The following is a 27699-nucleotide window of genomic DNA, read 5'->3' on the forward strand; positions in this document are numbered from 1 at the left end:
AACCCTACAGGTATAAAGGTAAAAATTCCTGCTATTCTTTTTAGACCTGTCAGCCTTTTATTTTTAATCTATTTGATGCCAAATTTGTGTTCACTATCGATGAGAAAATTCTTGACATTTTAGTGAAGTAAAAAAACAAAGATTTAGCCGGGCGGTGGTGGTGCATGCCTTTAATCCCAGCACTTGGGAGGCAGAGGCAGGCGAATCTCTGTGAGTTCGAGGCCAGCCTGGTCTACAAGAGCTAATTCCAGGACAGGAACCAAAAAGCTACAGAGAAACCCTGTCTCAAAAAAAAAAAAAAAAAAAAAAAAAAAAAAAGAAAAAAAACCCAAAGATTTTACACTTCAAAACTTCAAAACATTTTGGCATGGGGAACCCATGTTCATTGAGACAACTTTGGGCACGTTCAGAAGAACTCTTTTTGTCTGGGTACAAAATGTCTTCCAAGGACTTGACCACTGATTCCCCAGATGATTTTTGTTACTTTCAGAGAGGTGTTTTAATACACTGCTCTTCAGAGGCTCCCAGGACACAACGACTTGGAGCTCACTTCAATCTCCCTCTTCTACCTCAAGTTTTCTTTTTATTTTTCCCTAACTCCTACCTCAAGGGTAAATCAGTGTGTCCAACCAAAAGAGGATCCGTTCATCCTTCATCAACATTCTGACTTCTGACGGGTGTGGTAGCACAGGCCTTTAATCACAGCAGTCAGGTGGCAGAGGCAGGTGGATCTCTGTGAGTTCAAGGCCAGCCTGGTTTACAGAGTGAATTCCAGGACAGCCAAGGCCGCAAGGAGAGATGCTGTCTTAAACAAGCAAGCAAACAAGATCCTGACTTGCAGGTTTTAAAACTCCAATTCAGGGGACTGTAGAGATGGCTCCGTGATTAAGAACACTGGCTGCTCTTCCAGAAGACCCAGGTTCAATTCTCAGCACCCACATAGCAGCTCACAACTGTCTGTAACTCCAGAGCCAGAGGATCTGACGGCCTCACACAGACATGGATGCAGTCAAAACTACCAATGTACATAAAAAATTAAATTATTACAAAACAAAACAAAAAATTTCTAATTCAGTATGGATAAAAGAAAAAGGTATGTGAAGGCATAGTGTATCTTTAGAATGTTTTCTACACTTCAGTGTGGTTCTCTTGACCATCCTTGCCATTCTGATAGCTGCAACTTCTCTCCACTCTTCAAATAAATCATTTTGGGTTTGTTTTTGTAACTCGTGCGCGGAGTGAAAATTCACCTGGTAAGGATGTTCGCGGGAGTCTGTTCCTAACAAGGAAAAGGTACTGAGGAAAAGAGGAGTCAGTGACTCTGACAGGAGACGGGTGGTACAGCTGCAAGGAGAACTAGGAATGCTTACGGTATATACAGTTTAAATGCATAAACCAATAGAGCATCAACCTAAAAAACATTGGAATTCCCCACTCAACATGAATACTTCAATTCTCCGTAATTTTATTTTGAGGGGGTTTTATGTACAGTTTTTGTGCAATCATAATCTTAGTGCATATGCTTTTATTTGGGCAGAAATTTGTTAGAGAAACCCTTCTTAGCTCTTTTTCATATCTCTTACGTTTTGGAGGAAGAATGTTTTAGGGTTGTACTTGCATGCCTGTTGACATTGGGCCTCTAGTATTCATATTGTTTCTGACTGGAGAACGTAGACATCAGCGAGTTTTCAAGAGAGCTGGGATAATGCTAACCTTGGGCAAAGAATTAAACAGGGCTTATAGCTGGGAAAGTTTCATGCTTTCTAATTATAAGGGAAAAATATGAAGAAGTTTTGAGGCATTGGGAATCACACAGGTTTTTAGAGAGTTCTTGCTAGTCAAACTCCCTTTAAACCTTGCCACTGTGTACACGGCAGAAGGCAGTTGAGGATCTCATAATGTAAATAAAATAGGAGGGACTTTTCAGAGCATGTCTCTGCTAACCGGGCGAGGTAGACCAGGAGTCTGAAAACAAGAGAATGCCGACTTCACCAGAGTCAGAGGTAGGATGAGAAGGTCACGTGCATCAGTCAATTTTCTGTTGCAGCGATAAGACACCAGGAGTGTGAGCAACTTATGGAAGATGGTTTTATTTCAGTGTGTTTCCAGAGGGATAGCGTCCTCACGGTAGGGAAGGCAGGGCAGGGCCGTAGGCAAGGTGGTAGTAGCAGGAAGTTGGTTAAGCAAGTTTCTGTCCACATACAGGAAGCCGGGCAAAAGAGCAGGAAGTGGGGGTGAGATTATAAATCCTCAAAGCCCACCCTCGATGACATACTTCCTCCAGCAATATTTTACCTTCTACGGGTTCCTTAACTTCCCCAAACAGTGGTACCAATGGGGTACCAAGTGTTTACAAGCTTACGGGAGACAGTTTTCAATCAAACACTGCATGGGTCTTATGACTCCTAGTTCCATGTTGTTTTGAAACTTTATAGGAAATTGGAAGGAGGGATAAGGGGGTGATTAGGATTTAAAAAGGGAAAAGGCAGAGAGCTTGCACAGGTTCCAGCCAGATGGATCCCAGCTCTCAGAGTGGCAAACTGGACCCGTCTCCTACCCCTAACCTAGAAGATGTTTGTAATTGATAACACTTGCAAAGGGAAAGTGAGTTTTATCCAATAAATTCTCACCGAGTATATGAACCACACTTAGGCCCCATGTCTGGGAATAGTTGGCGGACACAAAATGGTGTTTTGTAGATTTTTGTCTCATACTGCTTTGTCTGGGTACTTTTTGTCTTATTGACCTTTTGCTTGTATATTTTAGTTTCTGGGTTTGTGAGTGTGTGTGTGTGTGTGTGTGTGCGCACGCGCGCATGTGTGCATGCATGTTTCTTGTTTTTTTTCTTCTTCTTCTTTTTTTTTTTTAACTGAGAGAAAGAAACAGGTAGAGTCGGGAAGGTGTGGCGGTAGGGAGGACCTGGGAGGATTTGGGGACGGGGATGAGCATGATCAGAATATATTACATAAATTAATTTCTCAATTACAGGAATCAATATATAAACTTTAAAAAAGGGAAAAGACAGAGGAAGCAAGGAGGGAAGAAGGGTGGGAAGAAAAAGGGAGGGAGGGAGGGGAGAGAGGAAGAGACAGCTATCAGAAGGAAGGGAAAAGAGTAAAAAATAATTAAACAACAAGAGAGGAAAGTAGCCATGATATTTCAAGACTTAGCTAATCTTCAGAGTGAACTTGAAATTAGAGACCATGGAGTTTTCAGGGTAAACTCTCCCTCCACAATTAGAAAAATCAAGCTATACAAAATATTTAAGCCCCTTTGTCTATTTAGAAATTACATTTCCATAAAAAGAAGGCAATTCTAAGTTGTGAAAGGTAAGGGTTCTGCTGTCTGATGTCAACAGCTACAATCCCAGGCTTTCCTCTGGATTCTTGTTTGTGTTTGTTTCCCTGGCTACAGCATCCATGATAGATGAACTACCCACAGTTGACAATAGAATGAAGTGGAAATAGCATAGAACTTCCAAGTTCTATTCTTAAAATAGGACAGTTTCTAGTTTCTCCCTTTTAGAAACTGGACGCCATGGAAGAAGTATGAACGTTTTGCCGTAGAGAAGCCCAACTCAGCCACATGAGAAGTCAGAAGCTGTTACGTGGTGGAGGACTGAGATATCTGATATTCAAGTGAAGCCTCCCAGCACCTTGCAGCTCTGTCAAGCTGCCAAGGGAATGAAGCCAAGTGAGTTTTCATATTAGTTCATCTACAGTCCGATTAGTCAATCATCAGGGTTTGGGGCTACAGTGTTCTAGTATGGTTTGTTGGGCAGCAGTCGGTAACTGAAAGAGTTGCCTACAGGTAGCAGCTCATTATTTGTTACAGACCTATGGTTCGGGTGGATGGTCTGTTGATCTGGACCAAGCCTGATGAAGCTCGCTTGGACTTGTTTGTGCCTCTGAGAACAAATCTTTGCCTAGCAAAGATGACCTCCACTGTGATGACTCAGCTCTTGCTCGCCAGGGTCTTTTTTTTTTTTTTTTTTTTTTTGTTTTTCGAGACAGGGTTTCTCTGTGGTTTTGGAGCCTGTCCTGGAACTAGCTCTGTAGACCAGGCTGGTCTCGAACTCACAGAGATCCGCCTGCCTCTGCCTCCCGAGTGCTGGGATTAAAGGCGTGCGCCACCACCGCCCAGCTTCGCCAGGGTCTTTGTCCAGCAGCAGACTTGGTAATGGCAGAATCCCAAGATCTGATACAAAAATGTACAGTTTTCAAGACATGCTTTTTATCATGTGAATAAAGGCAAGTTATCAATTGATGACCGTTAATATCATCAAATGGGCTATAAAAAGAACATGCATGTCTCCTGTGTAAGGGCAGTATTAAAAAAAAATACTTTGGGCCAAGATCTGGAATCTATGGGAAAAATATTTGAAATTAAGTAAGACATTTAAATGTGTATTTTCTGGGTTTATATAGGCTTCAAGTCACTATATCAACTGACCAAGTCACTATTGCTAGTGACATTGATGCTTTTTCTATTTCCAGTAGAGGATGACTCTCTTGAGTTTCTATTGAGGTAGAGCCAGGAAGAAATTTTTGTCTCACCATACAGAACTAATAACACTACAGTATCAAGGCTTTTGTGTCTGGTTTCACAGCATTAGCCCTCTAAATGTCCAGTAGGCAGTTGGCTTTGGATCTTCCCTATAGAAACTCAAGGCTATTCGCCTCTGTGACTACAGAAAGCAGTCTAGGTGCTAATGGGAAAAGCAGCTTTGTAGAGGAAGCAAAGGAGGACTGGGGTGTCTGAGTGTAATGCATCTGACCACTTTTGATCCACTGAGATTTCTGAGCTTTGCTGTTTTTCACATCCCCTGAGGCATTTTTACTGACACCCAACCTGCCTCCCCGCTCTGGGAAGCAAATTCACACCCCACTCCTTCAATTTCAGAATGGAAGTCTGAGAAGCACGCTAAGAGAGAGACTGTGATTCCCCCCTCCCAGATCTCAGCTAGTCCGCCACTAAGAGCAGTGTGCTGCTGCCCCCTAGACAGTAATTCACAGCAGGAGGCAGCAAGGTTCTTTGATCTTTGATCTGTTCCTTTGTCTGCTCCCCCTTCCACTGGCCCCATCCTGAACTCAGTTAAGCTGGTTTTTCGGTTACTTTTTGTTCAGGGACGAAGAGTAAGGAAAATTGTGTTCTGGTCTGTGTTACTGGATGTCTTTGAGCCATGGTTTTCTCATCTGAAAAGCGTGCAAGCTGGACCACACATGCTGTTACTCTGTACTTTAATAAGTTCAGGATGCCAGGACCCAAGCAGAGGGGTCCTGAATCAATGGTGCCCTGAATCTTCAGTAGTGGCCAGACACACCTGGAAGAAATACACTGGGAATATAGCCAAAGAACAATTCACATCTATTTGATTTGCCCGTTTCACTTCAATAAAACCTTAAATCAATTTTTGTTACAACGGATTTATTGTTCTCCATCCCAGACTGATATCAAACCACGACAAAAATCACTGGAGTTGGTGGGGGTGGTGGTAAAAGGTTTCAAAACTGCAGACAGTGTTCTTTGCAGAATCTCAAGGGAGTGTCCCCCCTCAAGCAAGGATCATCAAATGCTGTCCTCCACCGCACAGAACGTGAGCTCTATTTCCCACAACTGTTTGAGAAGGGAAAAGTGGAAGGAAGTTATGAAGCTGAAAAACTCCAATTGCTTCGACCCTACTGGAAGGAGTCGCTATCTTCCCGTGCCTATTTGATAAATTTAATATTAGTGTCCAGGACAGAATAACTCCAAACACATATTTAGGTCTGGTCTCCACCCTCTTTGCACTTATACTAACTTAGGTGAGATTCCAAGAAGCTCCAGCAGGTGCGCCCCATTGCTGCGCATTTGCGCGGGACCCCTCACTAACCTATCCCTACCTGTTGGATAGATCTACCTTCCTTAAAACACCTGCTGTCCTTAGAAGGGGGACAGCTGTGGTCTCAGAACCTTTGCCTGTCCTTTCCTCGTGGAAGAGGGAGCCTGTACTTAAGTGCTAGCTCTCCAAGAAACAGAAGTCAGGCATAACCTGGTTCAGTGGCCTGGGGCAGGGACGTGCTCTACCCCAACACAGAACTCAGCTGTGAGGCTTCAAGACTGCTAGAAGTACCAAGAAGCCCTGGAGCTTCGGAGGATCCTGCTAATTCCAGGGAGCCGCTTCACCTTGCCCCCCACTCCCAACCCCCGTCCAGGTTGCGGGCAGCGGCACAGGGTGCATAGTCCCCACGCACCGACTCCGGCACTTGTTCCGACTGCGGGCCCCGCCGCTGCTGCAAACCGGTCTGGCTTCCCTGCAGGGCGTGCGGGATGGAGCAGTGGGTGGAGAGAAAAGGGGAAGAGCCTAGGCGGCCGGCGGGCGGGGCCTGCAGCCTCCGGGAGTCGCTGCCGCCGCGCAGCCTGCTCGCCGCCCGCCTCGCTCGGACTCCGGCGCGCCGTGCGGGGACCTGAGGCCGGCGGGTGCTGCCACTCCTCGGCCTCCACCCCGGATCTTGCCTCGCCTTGCGACCCCCGGCTGCCGGGTCCTTGTGGTCCGCTAGCCACTCTGACGGTGAGAGGAGCGGCGGGAAGGAAGGGGAACGCGGGGACACGCACACCGGCCGCGGCGCGCGCGCATTGCACACTCGCAGCCGCGCGTCCCCGTCACCGCGTGTCCGAGCCGAGTGTGGCCCCGCGGCAGGGCCCGGCACCTGCCCGCCTCCGGCGCTGCCCCGGCCCCGCCCCACCCGCTGCCCGCAGCAGCCACCCAGGAACCCGCAACATCCCGACAACTTGCTCGCCGTGGCGCAACTGGTCTCGGTCTCTGAGGCTCCAGCACGCCGGCCGGGGGAGGTAAGTTTCCTGCGCGTCCTCGGCAACCCTGCCTACACCCTCCCTAGCCGCCGCGCCTGGGGCTGTGTCTCTTCTGAGACCTGACCTCTCCACCCTGCCACTTTGACTGTCTGAGTTGTGCTGGGGGTGACATGGAGGGGGCGCCCGTGGTTCCCGAACGAGGACCCTTGTACCTCGGGGGGCCTCAGCTGCGCATTCCCGGTGGGCACCCACCGGTTCCCTGCCCCGATCCCTGGGGTGGCTGTGACACCCGCCGACCACTGTGGCTCACTTAAGCGTGATCCCCCACCCTCGTTTCAGGGCAGTCTGCTGAGTTTGGTTGCAGTGGGAGAGGTGTCCCCGTCTTTCTCCCCTGCTACTAAACAGCCGCGAACTTGTTAGGCGCCCCTGGGATGTCCACAGGGGCTTGCGTGAGTCAGTATTCTGGTGATTTTTGGCTTTGGCGCCGGGTGGAACAGGTGAGGTACGGTTCCAGCCTAAAAACAGCCAGGGACTTTTATGGGGCCCCTCTCTCCACTGGCCCAGGCAACGTGAAGCTTCAACATCTGGAGCAGGGGACTGGGAGTATGGGGCCATGGGGTGGAAGAGTGCTGGAGTTGGATTTGCCGCTCTGGTGCCAGGAGTCGTCAGCACCCAAGACAACAAACTGCTTATCTCTCATCTATGCAGATGAGTGTTCTCTCATTGCTTACCCCCACCGCCCAAGCAGGCTGTCTGCCTCGCACAGCATGCTTGGGTAGAAACCTGTTCCGGAGAAGTTGTTTGGGTAGGTCAGTGAATTTTTTTCTTGTGCCTACTAAAATCAGGGCTTCGAACAGGGATCTGCTATTTAGTGTGATGCTATTTAAAGCTCTGGCCCCCAGGTAACACCCCTGACACTGGCCCTAGATGACATTCTCAGCTAGGTAGAGGTCCCCACTGTAAAATGAATGGCCCCCAAGGACCGAGAATGTGTTAATCTGACCCAAGGAGTGATCCAACTCCTTTCTCTTGAACTTCAGCTCGGAGGGACCCTTTTTTCCCTCTTCCAGGAGACTTCCCTCTTGTTCTGTGGAGAGGCTGTAGTGTTTTTGCAGTTGTTGGAGTGGATCAAAGTCCAAGGATTGGTTTTCTTTCGACTCCATTGTGATAAAATAAATGGGGGTTCGTGGAAGCTTTTGTTAGAGGGCTACCAGCTGAAAGGAACCCCTTGCCCAACAACCTTAAGTGTCACCTATGATCTCTGAGCTGAAGGAAATGCTGGTTATGAGAGCAAAGGTGGCGACCCCTGAGGACGGATGGGAAGGGCAGGCAGTCAGCTCTTGATATATGATGTTCATCTTGGGAAGGAAAGCTGTCTAGCACTCACAGATCCAGCCACATTACATCTTTGTCCAAACTAAGAAAACTGGAGGGACGGAACGCCACCTAATAGTTGCATTAGCGTTTTGCAGTTTTTAAATACTTTACAGTATTCTCATTGATTCTCAATCGTGTCTGAGGGGGACGAGATAAAGATGATAATCGCACATTTGCAGGAGGCCCTGGACACTTGGATTCTGGGATTTATCACAGTGACAAGTGGCTGTTAGAGTCCCAGCCAGGTTTGCTGTTCCTAACTCAGAGCCAGCTCTGTACTTGAAGTCTTGGTGGTTTTTTGTTGTTTGTTTTGTTTTTTAATGACCAGACTTGTCTTCCTTTCTTGGTGGCCAGTACAGTCTCTTTGTGACTTGCCACTCACGCGTTCGCGTTGCAGATGTGAGGAAACTCAGGGTCAGACAACCTTGGGAGTTGTGCCTCGCTTCTCCTTTGCCTGGAGGTTCTGACCAGAGAGTTCATCTAATCTCCTGGCAGCTTGGTGCTTTTGTGTTTTCTGTCATTGTCCCACTTCTGATCAGGATGAGGTCATGCTGTTCAGAGTGCTGTTTGGTGACCTGGGCCCTAACTCCAACACAACTTTTGTACCAGACTTACCACCTCCAAGCCTAAAATCTTTCCCATACACAACGAAGTGCCTATGGGATTCTGTTTCTTTTGCCAGCTTTAGCATTCTGTGGTGTCTAGCAAGGCGGTATTACTTCTTTTGGGTCCTTTTCTTCTCAAGTTTAGGAGTAGGAAAATGTCTACCCTGAGTCAGCCAAGGGGCTTAGTTGATCATGGATGCCAGCTTCAGTTTACTTTTTCTGACTTGGACTGTGGACCTTGTTGGAGGGAAAGAAAACTGCAAGTGTGTTTAATTTCCCATCTAAGTTGTTTAGTGCTTCTGTTTGACGTTAAAGTACTCAGGGTGAAGTACTCTCGGGTACAAGTTGGGTCAGTACTTCAACAGTATATGTGCACACTTATTGATTTATTCATTTAATTAATAGGTTTTCTTGAGACAGGGTTTCCTTGTGTAGCCCTGGCAGTCCTGGAATTCGCTCTGTAGACCATGCTGGCTTTAAACTCAGAGATCCACCTGCCTCTGTGTCCCTCATGCTGGGATTAAAGGCATGTGCCACCACCGCCAAGTCATTTTTTTTTAAAGTTTTGCAGTTTGCATATAGTAAATACCCCCCCCCCCCCACACACACACACAGCTGTTCGGTTAATAGAAGGGAATGAGATCTTTCATAGGGAAAGCATGCTGTAAGACATACAGAACCTCGCATGTAAATTCCCAGCATGGAAGGTAATTTACCTGTGAGAAGAGAGTTGTGCCTTCTTGGGAGCCTATTGGTGATCACCCACGTCGTCTCCTGAGTTCATCTCATGAAGCAGGTTTTCCTATCCTCATGCCATCTGTATGATGCTCCCTTTCATGCCCGTCCACCTCTTGTGAGAAACGAGTAGCTGGCTAAAGGATCCGTCCCCAGAAACTGACTTGTGTCCTTTTATGAACGGACTTGTCTCCTTTTTACTCAAGGTTGCTGAGGTGCTTTCCAGTAACAACTAACACTGGCTCCGTGGTTTTGCAGGAGGAACCTAATTAGTGAAACCAACCTAGTTACTGTTCTCTTTCCACAGTGGATCTGAAATACTGCTCATAGACCTTGCTGTTTATTAGGGGGTGGGATATTTTTTCCTTTTGAGAAAGAATTTAAATGGCAGCATTAACTTGTTTGGAGATAGGCCATTTATTTACAGGTATGACAGCTGAAGAGTTAGGAAGGAAACTCACTGGCTCATGGTCACGTGGGTGCTGGGCCAAGGCCAGAGCTCATGCAGCATTGTTAGGGAGGCTTACTTTCAAAGTTGTGAGGGTGCAGTTTTGACTTTTAGAAACGTTAGAGATTTTCAGAAAACTTGTTTGCCAGTAATTTATGGAGCAGGTATATTTTAAAGTGGTTTTCTGTTTGTTTTTTAAATATTATTGTCTAAATAAATGTCCATTCTCATCCATATGCTATCATTTTCATGACTAAGATACATTGGCAGATTCATAATTAATACTTTGTTCCATCCAGGGCTTGAAGAAAGGGATTTGTTTGAATAGAAACAAATGCAGGGTGGTTTTGTGCTGGTAAATAAAGGCAGCCACTAAAGGTGGCCCTGTCACCCAGCCAGTAAAATCATAAATATGCATACATCTCATTTGCATTTGGTTGTACTCCTGTTAAACTGTAATTCAAAGCAGAAAAATAATTGTGTGTTTGTGTGTGTGTGTGTGTGTGTGTGTGTGGTGTGTATGGCTACAGCCTTCCTTATTGTTCTCTGACAAACATCAAGTCCTAAATGTGTTGTTTGTTACAAGAAAAACCATTTCCCTTTGTAAGTAACGCACTGACTGGAGTTGGAGGAGTCCTTTTGATTCTTTGGAGCTGCCCAGTACGTTATGTAGCTGAGCACAGCCTTCGCTTGTACTCTTATCTCTGAAGCTGGAGGTGTTTCTGCTGAAATCCAGAGAAAGGACTGGAGGACCTTCGCATCATTTTGTCTTACTAATTTTTCTGTATTTTTTTTGTTTTGTTGTTTTTGTTTTTCAAATCAACCTCAAGCATATTTTTTAGAATAGGCGATGCCATTAAGTTGTTTTTTTCAGCCATGTCCTACTAGAAATAAACAAATGCGCCAACCTCAGTTTTGTTTGATTTATTCTCAACGTTATCATCCTGTGCATGACTTCATCAGAATGGGCAAAGGTGCATCCATGGATTCTCTTCAAACTGGGTTACTCTTGGGATGTGAAATGAGTCTCAGGTGAGGATTCTAATTGTGAGTGCTGGGAGCCTGGGAGATGGAATTTACCTTGGGGGGAAACTAAGGTTTGGAGAAAGGAATGGTAGAACGTTCATCTATTTTGTATAGAAGAAGGGGGTGTTTAAGCTACATCCAGCGATGCTAATGGATGAGTTTCAAAAGCACCATAAAGACATCGCTAGTCATAGACATGTATAGAAATGTGTTTCTTTGCTTCGCAGATAGACTGGCGCGAGAAATACCATGGATTGAACATGCTGTGGGATGGGTTTCTTTTTTTTCTTTGTGTTTTTGGTTTTGAGACAGGATTTCTGTGTATAGTCCTGTCTGTCCTGGCACTCACTCTGTAGACCAGGCTGGCCTTGAACTCAGAGATCCGCCTGCTTTTGCCTACCAAATGCTGGGATTAAAGTTGTGCATCACCACCGCCCAGCAATGTAATGAGTTTCTCATGCTTAATTCATACCTCTTATTTTTTTTTTTGTTGTTGCTGAATCTGTGCCCACCATCATATGACCTCTTTGAGGGAGTAGGAAGCATTGTCGCAGGTGTTAGGCAACTCTCCGTCAGTGGGAAAGGTTTGGCATCCTGTTCTGTTTGTGTTGATAGTCTTGGGTTTTATCCTGTGCTGTTTATGTTGATATTCTTGGGTTTAGGGATATGATGAGTGGTGAGAAATTTTAAAATGTGTCAGCCACCTCCAAATTAATGTTTAAAAATCTCAGGATGTTTCTTAATTATTCAGTGATTCTATTCTTTCTGAGTCATTTTAGGAATACCAACCAGACTGGTGGAAAGCAGATCCAGGACTTTATGGTGTCTCTTTATCACTCGAAACAGGCTTTATTCAATAGACTCCAACTTTTTAATGTAGTTTCATTTTCTTAAAGTAATTAGAAAAACTAATATAGTTTAAGACTCCTGTTTAGTTACTTGTCTTCTTTAGCAAGAAGATTAATATAAATAAACATTTTGTTGGATGGTGGTTGTCTTTGGAAACACCCCCAAAATACCCAGAGCTGTGTTGCCTCTAAGGTGATTCCAAACCAGTCAAATTAAAGATGAAGATGGGCTGCCCTATGTGGCCCTTGTCGCTGAGTGCATCGCTTCAAGTCATGACATTGCATCTCTGGCCCCACAGGCTCCTGGCCATCCCATACTGCAAAAATATATTCATTTCAACCCAGAATTTCTCATAGGCTTTTGTTTCATCACTACTCAAAAGTCCAAAGTCTCCTCCAGAACTCAAAACAGCCTCTTACCTTGTTCCCTTATAAAATGACATGCTCCATATATCCAACATACAATGACACTAACAAACAACCTCATTCCGTGAAGCGGTGACTGGGAGCACAGTGGGGAATGAGCAGACCAAGCAAAACTGAACATGAGCAGGGCAAGTACCACATGCTTCAGTTCCAGGTCCAGCATCTAGAGCTCCTGATAGTCTTAGTGTTCCAACAGCCTTCAGTCACTCCACGCGCCTCCTGTTCTGCCCCCTTAAGCCAGCTCCACACTGTGCCTTACAGCTTTCCTGGTGAACCTTATGGTCCTGACATGGCCGATGTTCTGGGGTCTCCACTGCAGCTTGGGCTTTGCCTTCACAGCTTCACAGGGTGTCCTCTCAAGGTCCCCCTTACAAGAAATCCGACAGGCCGTACATTACCTGACCTCGGTGACCTTCTTGAACTTTGGTGCAAACTTCTGTGACTCCGTAACTTTTGATATTTCACGCCTGTAAATTCAGGACCATATGGACAGTGTTGCCAAGCTCTGTTGCCAGATGGTGATGTAGTGTGGCCTCCTTTATCACAGCTGTAGTGATTTCTGGGTACCTTGGTGACTAAACCTGGGAAAACACTTCCCCAGGTGATTATTTCCCAGCAGACAACACCCCGTTGGTGGCATTTTCACGAAGTTCAGTCTTCCTCCTCTTGACTGAATTTGATTGGACAGGAAAGAGGATCTTGCCTTCAAGACAATTTCTTTTTTGCCACTGCAAAGTGGTAGAGTTCTCCTTACCTGGGCTACTCTCTTTAAGGAGAGTAGACGCTTTGTCAATACCAATGGTTCTCAACCTGTGGGTTGTAACCCCTCTGGGGGATCGAATGACCCTTTTACAAGGATAGCCTAAGATCATCAGAAAACACAAATATTATGCCAGACAATGGTGGCGCACGCCTTTAATCCCAGGACTTGGGAGGCGGAGGCAGGTGGATCTCTGTGAGTTCGAGGCCAGTCTTGTCTATAAGAGTGAGTTCCAGGACAAGACAGGCTTCAAAACTACAGAGAAACCCTGTCTCAAAAAATAAACCAAAAAACTCCCCTCAAATATTTATATTATGATTGATTCATAACAGTAGCAGAGTTACAGTTATGAAGTAGTAATGAAAATAATTTTATGGTCGGGTGGTCACTACTTGAGAAATGTCTTAAAGGGTCACAGCATTAGGAAGGTTGAGAACCACTGGTCTTCGCTCTCCTGGTCCATCCACTCTTTTCCATACCAGTCTTTGTGACTTGAATTCTCATTGGTAAGCCTCAGTAAATGTAGTGAGTAGTAACTGTACTGCTGCCTGAATATTACGCCATCTTGAAATTTCCTCCATTAAACAACTGATTCCATTACACTTGAATTCAGACTCGATCAAGTAATCAAGACATGGGTTAAAAGCAGGCAGTTTTTTCATTGGTTTTTTTTTTTTGTCGTTGTTGTTGTTTTTTGTTTTTTTTTTTTTTTTTTTGAGACAAGGTTTCTCTGTAGCTTTGGTGCCTGTCCTGGAACTAGCTCTTGTAGACCAGGCTGGCCTCGAACTCACAGAGATCTGCCTGCATCTGCCTCCCAAGTGCTGGGATTAAAGGCGTATGCCATCACCGCCTGGCTTAGTTTTTTTCATTGTCATTGTCAAGATGTAGCATTGTTGTCCTCTACTCTATAAGAGCATTTTTGACAACGGACTTGGTTGAAGGGCTCTGTGGAGTCCAAGCTCTGTCACTCCAGTCTCCGGCTAAGTGGTCTCTTCTGTACTATTTGGTGATCAGTCCTGCTGAACACCAGCTCATTACTGACCTTCCCCATAGCCCTGTGTGGCTCGGTCTGGGATGTGCCGTGCCTAGAGTAGCCATATGTTGGGGTAGTCCTCAGGTGGCTTTGGAAGGAGGCTCTTACCACCTTTCTATCAAAGACAGGGCTGCCTGCTCCCTGGGAAGGGTTTCGGTGCTGTGTCTGCTGAACTCAGTGCCCCTAGAAGCCCTCAGCGTCAGAAGGGTAGACTGCACACCGTGAGCGTCTTTCCCCCATGATGTCCTTAGCAGCACAGTGCCTTCATATCTAAAAGTGTCGAATGGACACATCAAACGAGTAGCGTTGCTTTCATCTCTTGAAAAACAAAGCAAAACTTTTGCAAAATCCCAGGAGAGAGAGAGGAAATGCACAGATGTCCCGCACGCCACTGCACATTTTTAATGCTGCCCGTGGACTTTCTCCAGCTTTCTGCTGCTTGGTAGCGTAACTGTTGTGATCAGCTTTTCTGTAATGTAATTATTCCCAAGAAAGGTTGCCCGTAGTCATTTCGAGGATGATGCTCCCGAGACGATGAATTGGCTCCCTGGGAACAGGGATGAAGGAAAGCTTTTTATCATAGACCCTTTTAAAACTCTAAACTTGGAACCATATGAGTTAGTTAAACTAAAATTGCAATGGAGGAAAGGATGTGAAAGTCGGACATTCTTGTGAGTCAGAGAGAAGATAGAGGTGGGACCAGTGGTGGGAGGGCTGGCCTCTCATTGCGCACCAATGGGCGTCAAGTGGCTCCTAGTCAAAGAGGATGCCACACTCTATAACATGACTTTGAAAAGGCTTGCATGTATGCTCCCATGACAAAATAGAACATTTACTCAAAGAGGAGAACATCAATATTCCCTGCATCCACAAAAACAAGCTGCTGTCAAGGAAAGCATTTCCATGCTAAAGCATTCATCTTGATGATGCTCAGAGAACCGATAAGATGTCCTGACCTGTTGGGCCTGTTGGTACAGACCTGCGATCCCAGATATTAGGTTGCTGAGGCAGGAGGGTCACAGATCCCATGGCAACCCGGGCTACAGAATAAATTTACAGACAGCCAGGACACTATAGTGAGACCCTGTGAAAGTCAGTGAAAAGATAACCACCTATTTCAGTTCAGTCTGCTGTTACAAAGTACCCCCAACTAGATGGCTTATACACAACAGAATTTATTTCTGGTGGTTCTTTCTGGATGCTGAAAGCCCAAGATCAGAATGCTGGCATGGTTGGCTTCTGGGTTGAAGTTGTGGAGAGCTAGTCTCACATTATATTCTTATATGGCAGGAAGAGAGGTGGAGAACCATGTGAAGATTGCTTTTTTAAGATTTAACTTAAATTGTGTGTGTCTGTGCGTGTGTGTGTATTGTATGTCTATTGTGAGTATGTGCCCACAGAAACTAGAAACATCAGATACCCCTGGAGCTAGACCCATGGGCTACTGTGAGCTTCCTGATGTGGTACTGGGAATGAAACTTGAGTCCTCTGGGAGAACAGTATGTGCTCTTAACCACTATGATCAAAAATTCCTGACATAAAGCTCTGTCTGGCTATGAGCAAAAAACTTCTAGGATTCTGTGTCTGCAGAGATGGACTGATTGGAATTTCAGTTCTGTTGAGAGACTGGAATTTTGTAGCTTCAGAGGCTAGTTACTTTATCTTGGGCTAGTTTTAGCCCCAATTTTTTTTTTATCCCACTCTGATAACTGTATCTGGTATCTGTATCTGAACTGATACCGCATGATAATAAATAAAAACCTCTTAGAAGCTATTATAACCTTATCAGAACACTGGCTTCCACTAATCCAAGAACTAAGAGTGGCATCAGATAACACTTTAGCCCCATAGAAAACCTCCCCCCATCTTGATGTACCCACCTCTCTGGTGTACCCACCAATGCATTTTTAACGTGCCTTGATCTGTGGCTCTCTGCCCTAAAAACTATAAAAACCCCATGAAACTTGGGGTAACCTAAATCTCTGTTCCTGGGCTATGGTCACTCAGAATGATTCCAGAATAGACTATCTCTTACTCCTTTTAAGATGAGAGCTGTTAGATTTCAACATAACTCTGGGGGAACACAGGAGTTCAGTCTGGCATGGCAGTCAATGCCCTTAAAGAAATACAGTCAATGATGACCATAACAAATAAAAACAAAGCTATGTAAATAATATTTATAATTAAAAAAAATGGTTTCATGAAAGAGCATGTCCACAGTATATGAAGTATACTCTTATTTTCCGGAACATTCCCTCCTACCTCTAAGTTCTAATAAACACTGGCCTTGATGCATTCGATTGGCATTACTTCCACTGTATGTAGAAAGCGCGAGTCTTATCTCCTGTTACCTCCCATGCCATCTGTGGTGTGCCTCATATCTAGGACTCTTGGCCTGTATGTGCCAACCAGAAGATGGGGAGTTAATGACCAAGTGAAGGCTCTCCCCATAAAGTTTTATTTCTGTCAGAAAGGCAAGGTGAGTCATGGAGAGTAGACACCTGTTGGAATTTGGACCTTGAGGAGAGAGGTTCATAAAGCCACCTTCTCTCGCAGGAGTCATAAGTTTCAGCAATGAACAACGACCTTTAAATTGAGCATTTCTGTATTTTTTTCACATAATGTTCACCCTAAAGTTTATGCTATGTTATTTTTAACAAGAGCCTAAATACTCTTTAAAAAAAAAAAGAAGAAAAGAAAGAAATAAATAAAAACAAAACAAATAAAACCCTTTCTTAAAAACATGTCAAGGAGCTGGGTAGTGGTAGCACACGCCTTTAATCACAGCACTCGGGAGGCAAAGGCAAGCAGATCTGTGAGTTTGAGGTCAGCCTGGTCTACAAGAGCAAGTTCCAGGACAGGCTCCAAAGCTACAGAAAAACCCTGTCTTGAAAAACCAAAGAGGGGGAGGGGAACATGTCAAGGACAATTTGAGAGTGTTTTTTTTCCCCTGCATTTGAACTTCATTGTTGTATTGTCTTCCCATATTAACTGACCACATAAGCACAAAATGAAAAGGGATCGATTGAGCGACCCTGTGGTTGCACAGAACCTCTGGGCAGGCTGCTTTATTTCTAGACTACATTTCCTATTTGCAGAGGGCTGACTGTCCCTTGAAGTACAACATTGATGTTAGACATTTTTCAACTAGAAAACCTCCCCAAAGTTGTCGCATCTTCTTCCCCGCCTTTGTAAGATGGCACAGAGCAGAATGTAGCCTTTGATGGGGCATGCGGTGTTCTTTGCTCCCTACCCATTGGCCCCGGTTTGTTATTCCGAAACTCCCTCTGATTTCATTCATTTATTTTAAGGACGCTCTACTCAAAGAGGATTTCTTCTGGTTCCAGGTTCAGGAAATAAAGTTCAGCATGACAAGGAAGTCGTAGTGGATGAAGCAGGTCTGTGCCAAGGACACTTACAGTGGCAGTGCCTCAGGTGGTCAACCCAGGAAACAGAGAAAGCTAGACCCAGGCTGGAGGCCTACCCTGCTATGCTATGCTGTTCAGCTAGACCAGTGCCAAAGGTTCTTCTTCTTTCTAAAACAGTGCGTTCAGCTGCAGACCAAGTGTTCAGACTTGTAACTCTGGCCAGCAATAGCTTTACTCATTCCTTGCTAGGCTGTTGAGACCATGTTGTGACTTAGGGACTACATAATACCTATGTTTTCTAAAATGTGACTCTGTAAGATTCATTCCTTATACGTTGAAATGGCTCTTTTTCATTTTTTAAAGACTTTCTATCTGTCTCTCTCTGTCTCTGTCTCTGTCTCTGTCTCTCTCTCTGTGTATACACATGCATACACATGTGTCCATTCAAGAACATGCAGGCGTCCACCAAGGTCAGAAAAGAGCATCAGGTTCCCTGGATCTTGAGTTGCAGATAGTGATGAGCTGCCTGATGTGGGTACTGGGAACTGAACTTGGGTCCTTTGGAAGAGAAACAACTGCTGTTAGCTGCTGAGCCATCTCTCCAGTGTCTGAAATTATTGTTTCTTAAAGAGAAAAAGAGTGGGGATGACCCATAAGCGGTTTTTGAGAGAGGACCTCAAGAGGTCTCTGCTCAAATCCTTTGCTTTGCACTTAGTTGAAAGGCCAATAGCAGGCACATTTCCCAAAGTGCTACCTTTTAAAGCTGAGGCGGGCATCATTTCCTTTTTATTTTCTATGAAGTATTTATCATGTGTTTGCTAATTTATCTGATCTAAAGCAGGATTTCCTAAATGTTTCTATTTCACTTAATTGTAGTGGTAAAAAGGATGGGTATTTTGATGGCAGTTTCATTTTCGGTTTTTAGGTCCTTAGAACTATAGATGACACATCGCCTTTCTCTTTTCCTTGGAGAAATTGCACAGAGAAGTCTCCCAAATTCCCTGCCTCCTATCAGCAAACCTCCAGCAAAGCAAGGAAAACGAATGATGAAAAATTCACTTTAAGAGGCTGTAAGCAGGTTTTCCTCCGGCCTAAGAATTCGTCTTTGAAAGGGAACAAGCGAGGCCTTGCTTTGGGGAGCTATTTTTAAATGATGCCCACTTATTGTTTTCCCCAAGATGCATGGTTTCCATGGAGTGGTGAGGGTAAAGGGAAATGGAGCAAGTGGCAGCCCTGCCTCTGGTGCCAAGAGAAACAGGACTTTCATATATGTTTGTTTATAGAAAGCAAAATGGAAATTCGGCTTATAATACGGTTGGGTTTCATCATTTTGTTAACCAACAGCTTAGAAACAGTCTCCCACCCAGTAGCTGGTAATGTAAGCATGATGCATCACTTCCTTCTGTGCAAACTCTGAGGAATAATCATTTCCCACACGTGGCAGAACTTCTCGCAGCAGTTTGGAGCTCAGCGCTGTGTCCTCCACCTGGGTTGAGCAGCTTCAGAGTTGATGGACACTCTGCCCGTGACCTCGTCCGCATCCTTCACTTAACTGTCACCTTCCTCTCACCGTCTCACGTTCGCGTCCCCAGTGCTTAAAACAGCGTCTACCCCAGCGAGTCTCCACTTTCCTGATGCTGCCACCGACCGCGTAACACAGCTCCTCGTGTTGTGCTGACCCCCAACCATAAAATTATTTCATTGCTGTAATTTTGCTACCGTTATGAGTTGTAATGTAAATATCTGACATGTGACCCCAAAGGAGACATGGCCCACAGGTGCAAACCACTGGCCTAGCCCAGGGCCAACCTGCAGTTCATATTTGCCGAATCCATTTTTTTATAAGCTATAACTTACTTTGCTAATCTGGTTTACCCTTTCCTTTGAAAATGTGAACCATCCATCTTCTAGCCTGAACACCTTTTCAAATCCTTGTCCCAATGAGTGGCCTTGTGTGCTGTCAATTCTTTTTCCATCCTAACTTCTTTTTTTTTTTTGCCCGGGGGCAGGGGGTGTGCTATATTTGAGACAACTTCATGACCTCACGTGCCTCGTTTGCTGACTCTCTGCTCTTAAGACCCTGAGTTTTTTCACAGTGAGGCGTAAGCGTGAGCCCAGGAACCCTTGGAAACCCCAGCCTGCCTCTTTCCCCAGGTTCAGCGTTTTTTCACAGTTACTATCTTTGCAGATTTAGACACTTGCGGCCGTCTCGCTTCTAAGCCGCTAACCTTAAGAAGATATTTATTCTCTGTCCTCACTTCTTCCCTATACCAGCCCCTCTTAACTGCCCTCCTTCAGCAGCTCCCCAAGCACCTTAATGTCCCCCTTTTCCTTTGTTCATTTTTACTTGCTCCTGGAGCTTCATTTGTGTTGCCGCCACCCCCACCGCCAAACCCTTATGTGTCTTGGTTTGTTCCATTGAAGCATCCACAGTCTGGTCTAACATGACTGTTGGCCATCCTTTCTCACTGTTGTTGTCATCATGAGTGTGGTATTAGAGCAGGGACAGCAGCTGTACACCACATACAACACTCGCCATAGGGAACCGTAGATCGTAGTGCTTTATACTTGCATGCCTTGGTGTTGGGGGTGTGTGTAAGAACGGCTGGGAGGACCTGGGACGTGGTGTGTTGGGGACCCCCCATGGACACAGTAGCTGCGCTGTGTTCAAAGCTTTCTCTCTGAAGATGGTGCAACAAGAAGAGTTGAGCCCAGGTGATGAGGTCGTGTTTTCACTCAGTCATGTGAGCAGTGTGGGGAAGTGGGTTTGAAAGGAAATAAGCCAGGGCCAGAGAGGCTAATGACCGATCTGAGACCTCGGTAAAGGGAGTGAGCGCAGCGAAAGGGGGAGCAGATGGGAGACTTGGAGGTGTTGACCCACTGAGATGGGAATGTTAGGAGAACATTAGGAGTCAAAGGAAGCACATCTTTGGTGTTTAGCTGAGCGCTTAGAAGAGTGGCAAGAAATGCTTCTCTGGGGAAAGTGTGTGGAGAAGAGGCAGCATGGTCTCTGGAGACATGAAGTTTGATGAGTCCCAGTTTGGACAGTCCCAGTAAAGAGGCCCATGGTCTAGGCCGGGTGGGGCTGTCATGGGAGTGGTAGGAAATGGTGACTGTGGTAAGGTAACAGGTTGTGGGCGCTGATCCAAGCCATGGGAGCAGATACTGCTGAGACACCTGCGGACTCTCCGGAGGGAGGAGGGAAGGAAAGATGGTGGAGCCATGGTAGTTAGAATGCTTGTGAGCTGTTAGAGGTTTGGGATTAATAGAACTTCCCTGAAAAGGTGTGGGTAACAGAGCATACCGTCTGCTCATCTTAATTTGCAATTTAATTACCTCATACCTTGGCTCAGACTCTTTTTTTATTACTGAATTGCCTTCTATTTTCTTCTCTGTTTGAGGAAATGGCATCTAATTGTCATGGTGCAATACATATTCAGTTGTTCTGGAAGGCATCTGGGACCCCACTGATCCGAATACCTACTTTCCCAGAAGCAATTTCTCAAGCCCACTTTTTCTTTGGCATTTTTCTTCTTCTTGTTGTGACTCCTGAAGCTCTCCCCTGAGGCTGGCTTGTCACTGCCTTGAAGCTTATCTCTCTAAGCAGACTCAAGTCCTGACGTCAGGGACCACATCTTTGCCTGTTCTCTCTTCCCACCCAACTTAACGGCTTCTGCGCCTTCCACACCCTAGACGCTGCTGCTGTGTTTTATCTATTATTTTGATCCCCCTTCAGAAGAACAAAGGGAAAATGGAAACTTAAACTTCTGTAGGGTTTGTAGCAGTCGATATGCCTTGAAGTAAGTTGAAAATGCCTGCTTCAAAAAATGTTTGCAAGCTTATTGTTCTATTTCTTACTTTTAAAAAAGAAGAAAAGAAATTGAAGTACTAAGAAGTTCACAAAGACCAGTGTAAATTTCTTGTGACTCGCCTTTATTGTGACTTTAGACTCTAAAGGAAGAAAATGTCTTTTGGCAGCTCCTTCCTACCTGCTTGCAAGAGGAGTTTATCTCTTGGTGTGTTAAAGCAAGCTTCCTGTGCTTCTAAAGGTCATTTGCTTATATCTGCCCAAGTTGAATTTGAATGCAGTGAGCACCGTGTTCAGAGAAGCACAATCCTGACTCATCCATTCCTTATGCTGACACTTTGGTGACCCCTGGTCAAGTGGCTTGACCTCGTTCCTGCCTTTTTCTTCTTGTCATCCGTAGAATGAACATCTAAACCCTGGCTCTTGAGCGTGATCAAAGGCATGATCCATTTGAGAGGCCGAATCGAGTGATGGCCTTTGAGGTCCTCAGAACAGAAGTGTCCCATACAGAAGAGAATGTGTTTTATAGGGATTACAGAAAGAGGTCACGCTCAGGGCTTCACTTTTATAGCAAGGGTGGGTTAGCAGATCTGGACCAAGGGCCCTTGTAAAGATGCTTCCTTTCCTAGCCCTGGAGCGCGAGGTTGGGAAGATAGCATCTCATTGAAGACTGCCAAGACTTTCTGAGTTGAAACACGCCCTTGATACAGGTGCAAAGGAGAAAGTAAAACACGTGTTTATTCATTAAAGAAAAAGCAATGCTGGTTAACAGCCTGTGATTGGTTGGCTAAGGCTGAGAGTAGCAGGTGATGCTCCCAGTATTAAATAAGTATCTACTTCTTGTGTGGGCGGAACTTAGCACACTGCAGCGAGCCTAGCACCAGGCCACACTCACAGGGGTCCATGTCTCAGTGAGTGCTGCTGTTGAGGCTGAGTGTGAGAGAGACGCTCTCAGAAGCCATGCACCTGGGAAATTTTTAAGGCGTTTGAATTTAATTGGACTCCTCAAACGCCCAGTGCAAATTTCAGTAATAAAAATATTATAGCCCAGTGGTACATGCCAGCTGTCAGAGGGATCAGACTTACAGAGAAGGGGAATACCTGATCAAGATGGGAGAAACTATTTTGGGTGACTAATAGAAAATTGGAGCTGCCATGCCCACAAGACATCGCATCTCATGTTTCTGCACTGATACCACTGGCAAGGGGACTTTGAGACTGGCCACCATGTGACTCTGGCTTCAGAGATTATTGAGTTTCCAGTGCTGTTATTGAGTTTGCACGTGTCTACCTGTCAGAGCTGGCCACAGGCCAGCACTCTCAAGAACCTTCTGGGACTTCCAGCAGAGCCATCCTCCTGGCCTGTCAGCTGAAGGACCTCACAGTGGGCACTGGTCAAGCCTGCTCTTGATGTGTTCTCCGCAAACAGGATTCCCCAGAGGAAACTTGCTGCATTTTCTGCCCATCCGTTCCCACTTAATAAAGTGTCCAATTACAGGAGATTACCTTTATGAGAGCATGGCATTGTAGGGGATGTTTGTGTGAAGAAAGCAAGTATGTATGAAAGATATATCTTATGTGGACATCCTAATGTCTGACTGCCCCACAGCCCATTGGCTGTGCTCTCTGCCTTCAGAGTTTAACACATTGGAATAGGAATCTTTGGGTCTGTAGTCAGGGCATTAGCTCTGTTAATATGACACTAAGATCCGAACTGTTTGCTCATCCTGGCATGAGTACAGTGGTCTCATCATGTCCATAGCTGAGCTGTTTTTTGGTCCAACTGTGGACTGAGTGTGGCTCGGTTCTGACTGCAAAGTCAAAGGCGAGCTGATGGGAAGTGAGCTATTGAAGCAGAGATAAGAAGGCAGCGGTGTTCCTATCCCCATCTGCTCAATGGGGAGAAGAACTTAACGGTTAAAAGCTGCTGGATCCATACCATGGCACCTGCATCCCTGCTGGCAGCACTGGGTCCCAGATGCTCTGACTCTTCATCCGTGCTTGCTATGATGAGTTTTGTTCACTGTGGTCATCTTAACTGGTCTTTCAAACAGGTACCTTGTGTTTTTAAATTGCTATCTTTAGGAGTTAACTGTGCTTACTATATAACATTGTCATCTTTAACTGTGAGTTTTTACATTGATAATCCTGCCGTATGTCTGAAGACATACTATAAAGATGAGCAGAAACACAGAGAGACTTGTACTTAAAACTACGAAGTCACTGAACATAAGAATTAAAATAGCAGTATGTTAACCTTGGGAGAGTGTGCAATGGGAACCAAGCCCTAAGGATTTAAGTCTCCACCAAGAAGTTTGAAATAATCACCAAGACCCAAAGCATACAATTTAAGAACAGCCGTCTTAGAAGAATGGAATTAAGAGGGATAGGAGGAGTTAGTTCTCATGAGGACGTTTGGTCACTGACAGCACAGAGACACAAATGACACAAAATTGCTACAATAAGTAGGTGGTAGAAACTGATTGTTAAGAAATAAATACTGGAGAACTTGTCTGTGGTTAAAGATGGGAAGGAAGAAAGGGGAGGAGAGAGGGCGGGGCTACAGTGACGGCACCCTGGCAATGTGTGCCCAGACTAAGTTGGGTGTCTATTATAATCTAGGCACTTTCTAAGTGATAACCATGCATTAACTTACTTCATATTCAGAGAAACCCTTGAGGGTAGATGATGTCATCACCATTTTACTGAAGAGAAAATCGAGGACCAGAGGTATTAAAAGTGGATGAATGAAGTCAGATTTCAAAGCCAGGTGGCTGAGCGACATAACCATCTCTGTAAGGTAGGCTGCCCGGTATATCTCATGCCAGGTTGATGGCTGGGACACCTCAGAGCACATACAGTGGGTGTTTCTTGATCCTAAGATAGCTTAATTTGTTTTGTGATGCCATTGTTTGAAGAAGTACGTAGCATATGTCCAGTTAGAAACCAGCAAGGTAGTTAATGCCTATTATCACACTCCTAGGCACTAGTATTATTCTAGATGGGGAGGCCAATGGAACAGAAAAGTAAGAATCCTCAGTTGGCAGAAGGAAAGGAAGCATACTTGCTCTGTTTGTTTTACAAAGCACTAATACCCTTCATGAGGATTCCATTTTCACAATTATGCTCACACACACACACACACACACACACACACAGAGGGTTGGTGGGGGTTGCAACATGTAAATTTCAAGGAGAAGCAAATATTTTAAGTTATGACATAGACTCAGAGTGCAGAGGTAATACTATTCAGATATGAGAGAAACCTTTCCAAACAGAAGGCATAGTAAGTACAAAGTCCTGAGGCCCAAAGATAGTTTGACCCATGTAAGCCAGCGTGAAGAATCAGTATATCCCAAGGTGGGGGCAGAGAAGGGAGGCAAGCATACATGGGACAAGGCAGGTGTAAGGCTTTATAAACGAGATCTGGGGGTGATCTAGTATGATGAGAAGCCTTTAGCAATTGAGTGTCAGGAAAGGATGTTCAGTAAGAACTTGCTGCCTTGTCTCTCATAATGAAACTTTCAGCTGGTGGGGGGCACACCCTTGAATCGCAGCCCTCAGGAGGCAAAGGCAGATGGTTCTCTATGAGTTTTAGACTTCCCTGGTCTACATAGTGAGTTCTATACTACTGGAGATGCAGTAAGACCCTGTCCTCAGAAAATAAAGTCTTGAAAGTCGAGCACATTTTTCTGGTTGGTGAAGATCTGAATGAATGAACCACCAGGGAAATCAGGTCCTCTCTGAGCAAGTGAACTTGTTTGCCTGTATGCACATTCCCTAAAGATGGTTTAGTGCTTGAACCAATAAATCTCAGAGACCTGTACAGGCGACAGTTCATGCCACAGTTACCAATTTTCCTACATTTAATGGCATTGACGTGCTCAACCATCATTTAAAAATCTTCTTTGCTATCCAGTGCTAATTGAAAGATACAGAGTGTACTAATGAGCAGTGAGGTGCAGAAGGAGAGAAAGAATAAGGAAAGGTTTAATTTGAATTTGAGATGTTTGGGTAAATGGAGGTACTTATATCCAAACTAGATCCATAATATCACAATATTTTCCCTAAGAACTCTTTTGATTTATATACTTGTTTTTAAAAATTAATGATTATTAAGAATAAGAGTAAATAGCTAATTTGGTATTTAAGGGAAAGCATACTTTGGCTTATTTTTAGGATACATTAGATATCTTGAGTCAAATTTACTTAGCCAATATATAAAAGAAAGATAATTTCCTTATATGGCCAGTTGTATTGAAAATAGTGTTACACGTCACTCTTCCATGGCATCTGTGTCAGCTCCTGCATTCAGGTTCCTATCCTGCTTGAGTTCCTGTCCTGACCTCCTTTGTGATGTGGAAGTTAGCTAAAACCTTTCCTCCACAAAAAAAAAAGTAAAAAAAAAAAAAAAGATTTCTTTAAAAGAACTATATGGAAATATATACAGAGAGAGGATTTAATCAAATGTATGGGAAGGGTAGTCTTCAAATTATAAAAAGTAATTATGTAAAATCAATCTTTATTTAGACAAGTGGCCAAAGATTAGAAGCTATCATTTTTTGTGCATTAAAAAAAGCAAGTAATCACCTATCATAATGAAGGCAATGAAGCTAATGTGATAGGTTAAAGAATAAAATTATGCTACAAGGTTGATATGACTGCGAAATTATGCATTTACACATAATAGTTATCATTCGAGCTAGTGCAGTACTGATTTGAACTCTAGAACTAAAATTTAAAAAAAAAAGATATACTGCCCTAAAGAGGCCAACAAAAGCCATTTTACTGAACATACCCTTGGTCCAGTAATTCATTTTGTTGTTGTTTTTTTTCTTTGTTTTGAGACAGGGTCTCCCTTTGTAACTCAGGCTTGCCTAAAAATCAAGGAAGTGAGATTCTCTTGCCTCAGCCTAACAAGTTCTGGGACTACAGGCTGTCCCACCGTGCCTGGCCAGTGATGTCTGTCTGCACAGGAAAAAAAAATACTGGGAAAAATGTTGTTAGAGCAATGTTAATAATAATGATGAAAGGCTAAAAATAATTTTAGTACCTGACATTTAGAGAATGATTAAACCGGATTAGTAGCCCTAAGGACAGAATATTATTTGAAGATAAAGTACTATGGTAAGATCTATTTCAAATAAGTTGAAAGATGCATTAGAGAAAATTGCAGCTTGTTCACCGTTTATCATGCATTTTATTGCATATGAATACAGTAAGAATGTAAGAAACTTTAACTCATGTTTGTCTGGTGATTTCTGGTTTTATTGTTTTGTTTGAGACAGCGTATCACTTTATAACCCAGCCTGGCTTCCAGTTTACAACAGTATTCCTGCCTCATCCTCTTCAGGGTTAGGATTGTGGGCATGAGCCTCCATGCCCAGTGAAAAGCAAATCACTTTTAAAATAATGATATTTAGGGTGTATAAAACCATGGACAAGGACAAGATAGAGTGTGTGCCTGCCACCAGGGGCCCGGACCTGGGATGTAGATGACTCTCTGCTTCCAGTGTAGGTGGGGACGATGTGCTCAGAGAAATGTCCTTCAAGACTTACTGGAAGTAACATTGATTGCAAAAACAGTGAGCCATGTCAGCAGATGTGATTTATTTTTGGATAAAAAAAATTACTTTAAAGGACATTTTAGATCCAGGATCACAGCCTGTATCCAATTACAGCATTAAAACATAAACCCTGCAAAAATCTTAATTCTTAGTAGATAGTGTACTTTGAGATTAGCAGGGGACTTTTGGAAAGCCCACAGGAGCCGTCATAGTGGAATCTGGACTTCTGTTGAGGAATCTAACCTTTGAGCTTGTCCCACCAGGTCCTATTAGAATGGGACAATAAATTCCCTAGAATCCATTAGGCCCTTAAAATGGGTGGAGTAGCCTTTACGTAAGCGCAAGGCACAAATGCACATCGACCAGGGTGGAAGCAGGAAGGCACAAAGGGATTTCACGATTGTTTTGGATTTAAATTTTGAACATGACAGCCTTATAGAGCGGCCCCCTTTTACAAGAAAGCATTATCCCAAGATGGGGCCAGAATGGATATTGGCTTCCTTGAAATCTTATTTGAAATCTCCTCCACCTAGCTGCTCCTTCAATCATTAACAAGTAAGCAGATAGGAACTCCATAGTCACTGTTGCCAAGGAAAGTCACCTTTGCCACATGCCTACGGGTCCCTTTCAATATATATGGAATAATTTGGTTTCAAGGGTCACATGTATTGGTTGATGGCTGCTTTCGAGCCTTAAAGGCTGTTGTAGAATCATTCGTTTGTGTCTGGGAGGTGTCGTATCTCAAGTTAGCTTCAGTGTATGAGTATAAATGACATCGATATGCCTTGATATCATGGATGTCTAGATAGATGCTTGTTTTGTTGGGAAATATGAAGGAAGTAGAGTTGCTGTTGCAATGGTACACTGGGCATGTGTAAGGTGACTCGGTCCCATTGTCTTTTCAGC

At 44.4% G+C, this 27699-nt stretch overlaps 2 protein-coding genes across 3 annotated transcripts in view; one reads left to right on the top strand and one right to left on the bottom strand.

Moving 5' to 3' along the window:
- Positions 1 to 5528: 5528 nt before the first annotated feature.
- Positions 5529 to 7407, bottom strand: LOC121454710. The gene is made up of 3 exons (XM_041662148.1): positions 7103 to 7407; positions 6234 to 6622; positions 5529 to 5616 (listed from the first exon to the last, which is right to left on the bottom strand). The coding sequence occupies exons 1-3, from the start codon at positions 7405 to 7407 to the stop codon at positions 5555 to 5557; spliced, it is 756 nt and encodes a 251-aa protein (XP_041518082.1). The 3' UTR covers positions 5529 to 5554.
- Pip5k1b (phosphatidylinositol-4-phosphate 5-kinase type 1 beta) overlaps positions 6411 to 27699 on the top strand; it is a 253618-nt gene continuing 232329 nt past the window's right edge. For both annotated transcript variants that reach the window (XM_041660767.1, XM_041660768.1), the window contains exon 1: positions 6411 to 6831. The gene's annotated coding sequence lies outside the window, so the exon portion shown is untranslated. The remainder of the gene's footprint in view (positions 6832 to 27699) is intronic.

The sequence above is a fragment of the Microtus oregoni genome, unplaced genomic scaffold (genome assembly GCF_018167655.1).
Source record: "Microtus oregoni isolate MIOR12 unplaced genomic scaffold, Mior012 000012F_ref0000307, whole genome shotgun sequence".
Classification (NCBI taxonomy): Eukaryota; Metazoa; Chordata; class Mammalia; order Rodentia; family Cricetidae; genus Microtus; species Microtus oregoni.

Excerpts from the sequence above, each read along its gene's own strand:
- LOC121454710 (XM_041662148.1), bottom strand. The coding sequence starts at position 7,407 with ATGGCCCCATACTCCCAGTCCCCTGCTCCAGATGTTGAAGCTTCACGT. Across the intron at positions 6,623-7,102 it reads GGGTGGGGGATCACGCTTAA|TGTGCAATGCGCGCGCGCCG; the intron begins GTGAGCCACAGT and ends CGCGGCTGCGAG. Across the intron at positions 5,617-6,233 it reads CGGAACAAGTGCCGGAGTCG|TTGTGGGAAATAGAGCTCAC; the intron begins GTGCGTGGGGAC and ends CTTCTCAAACAG.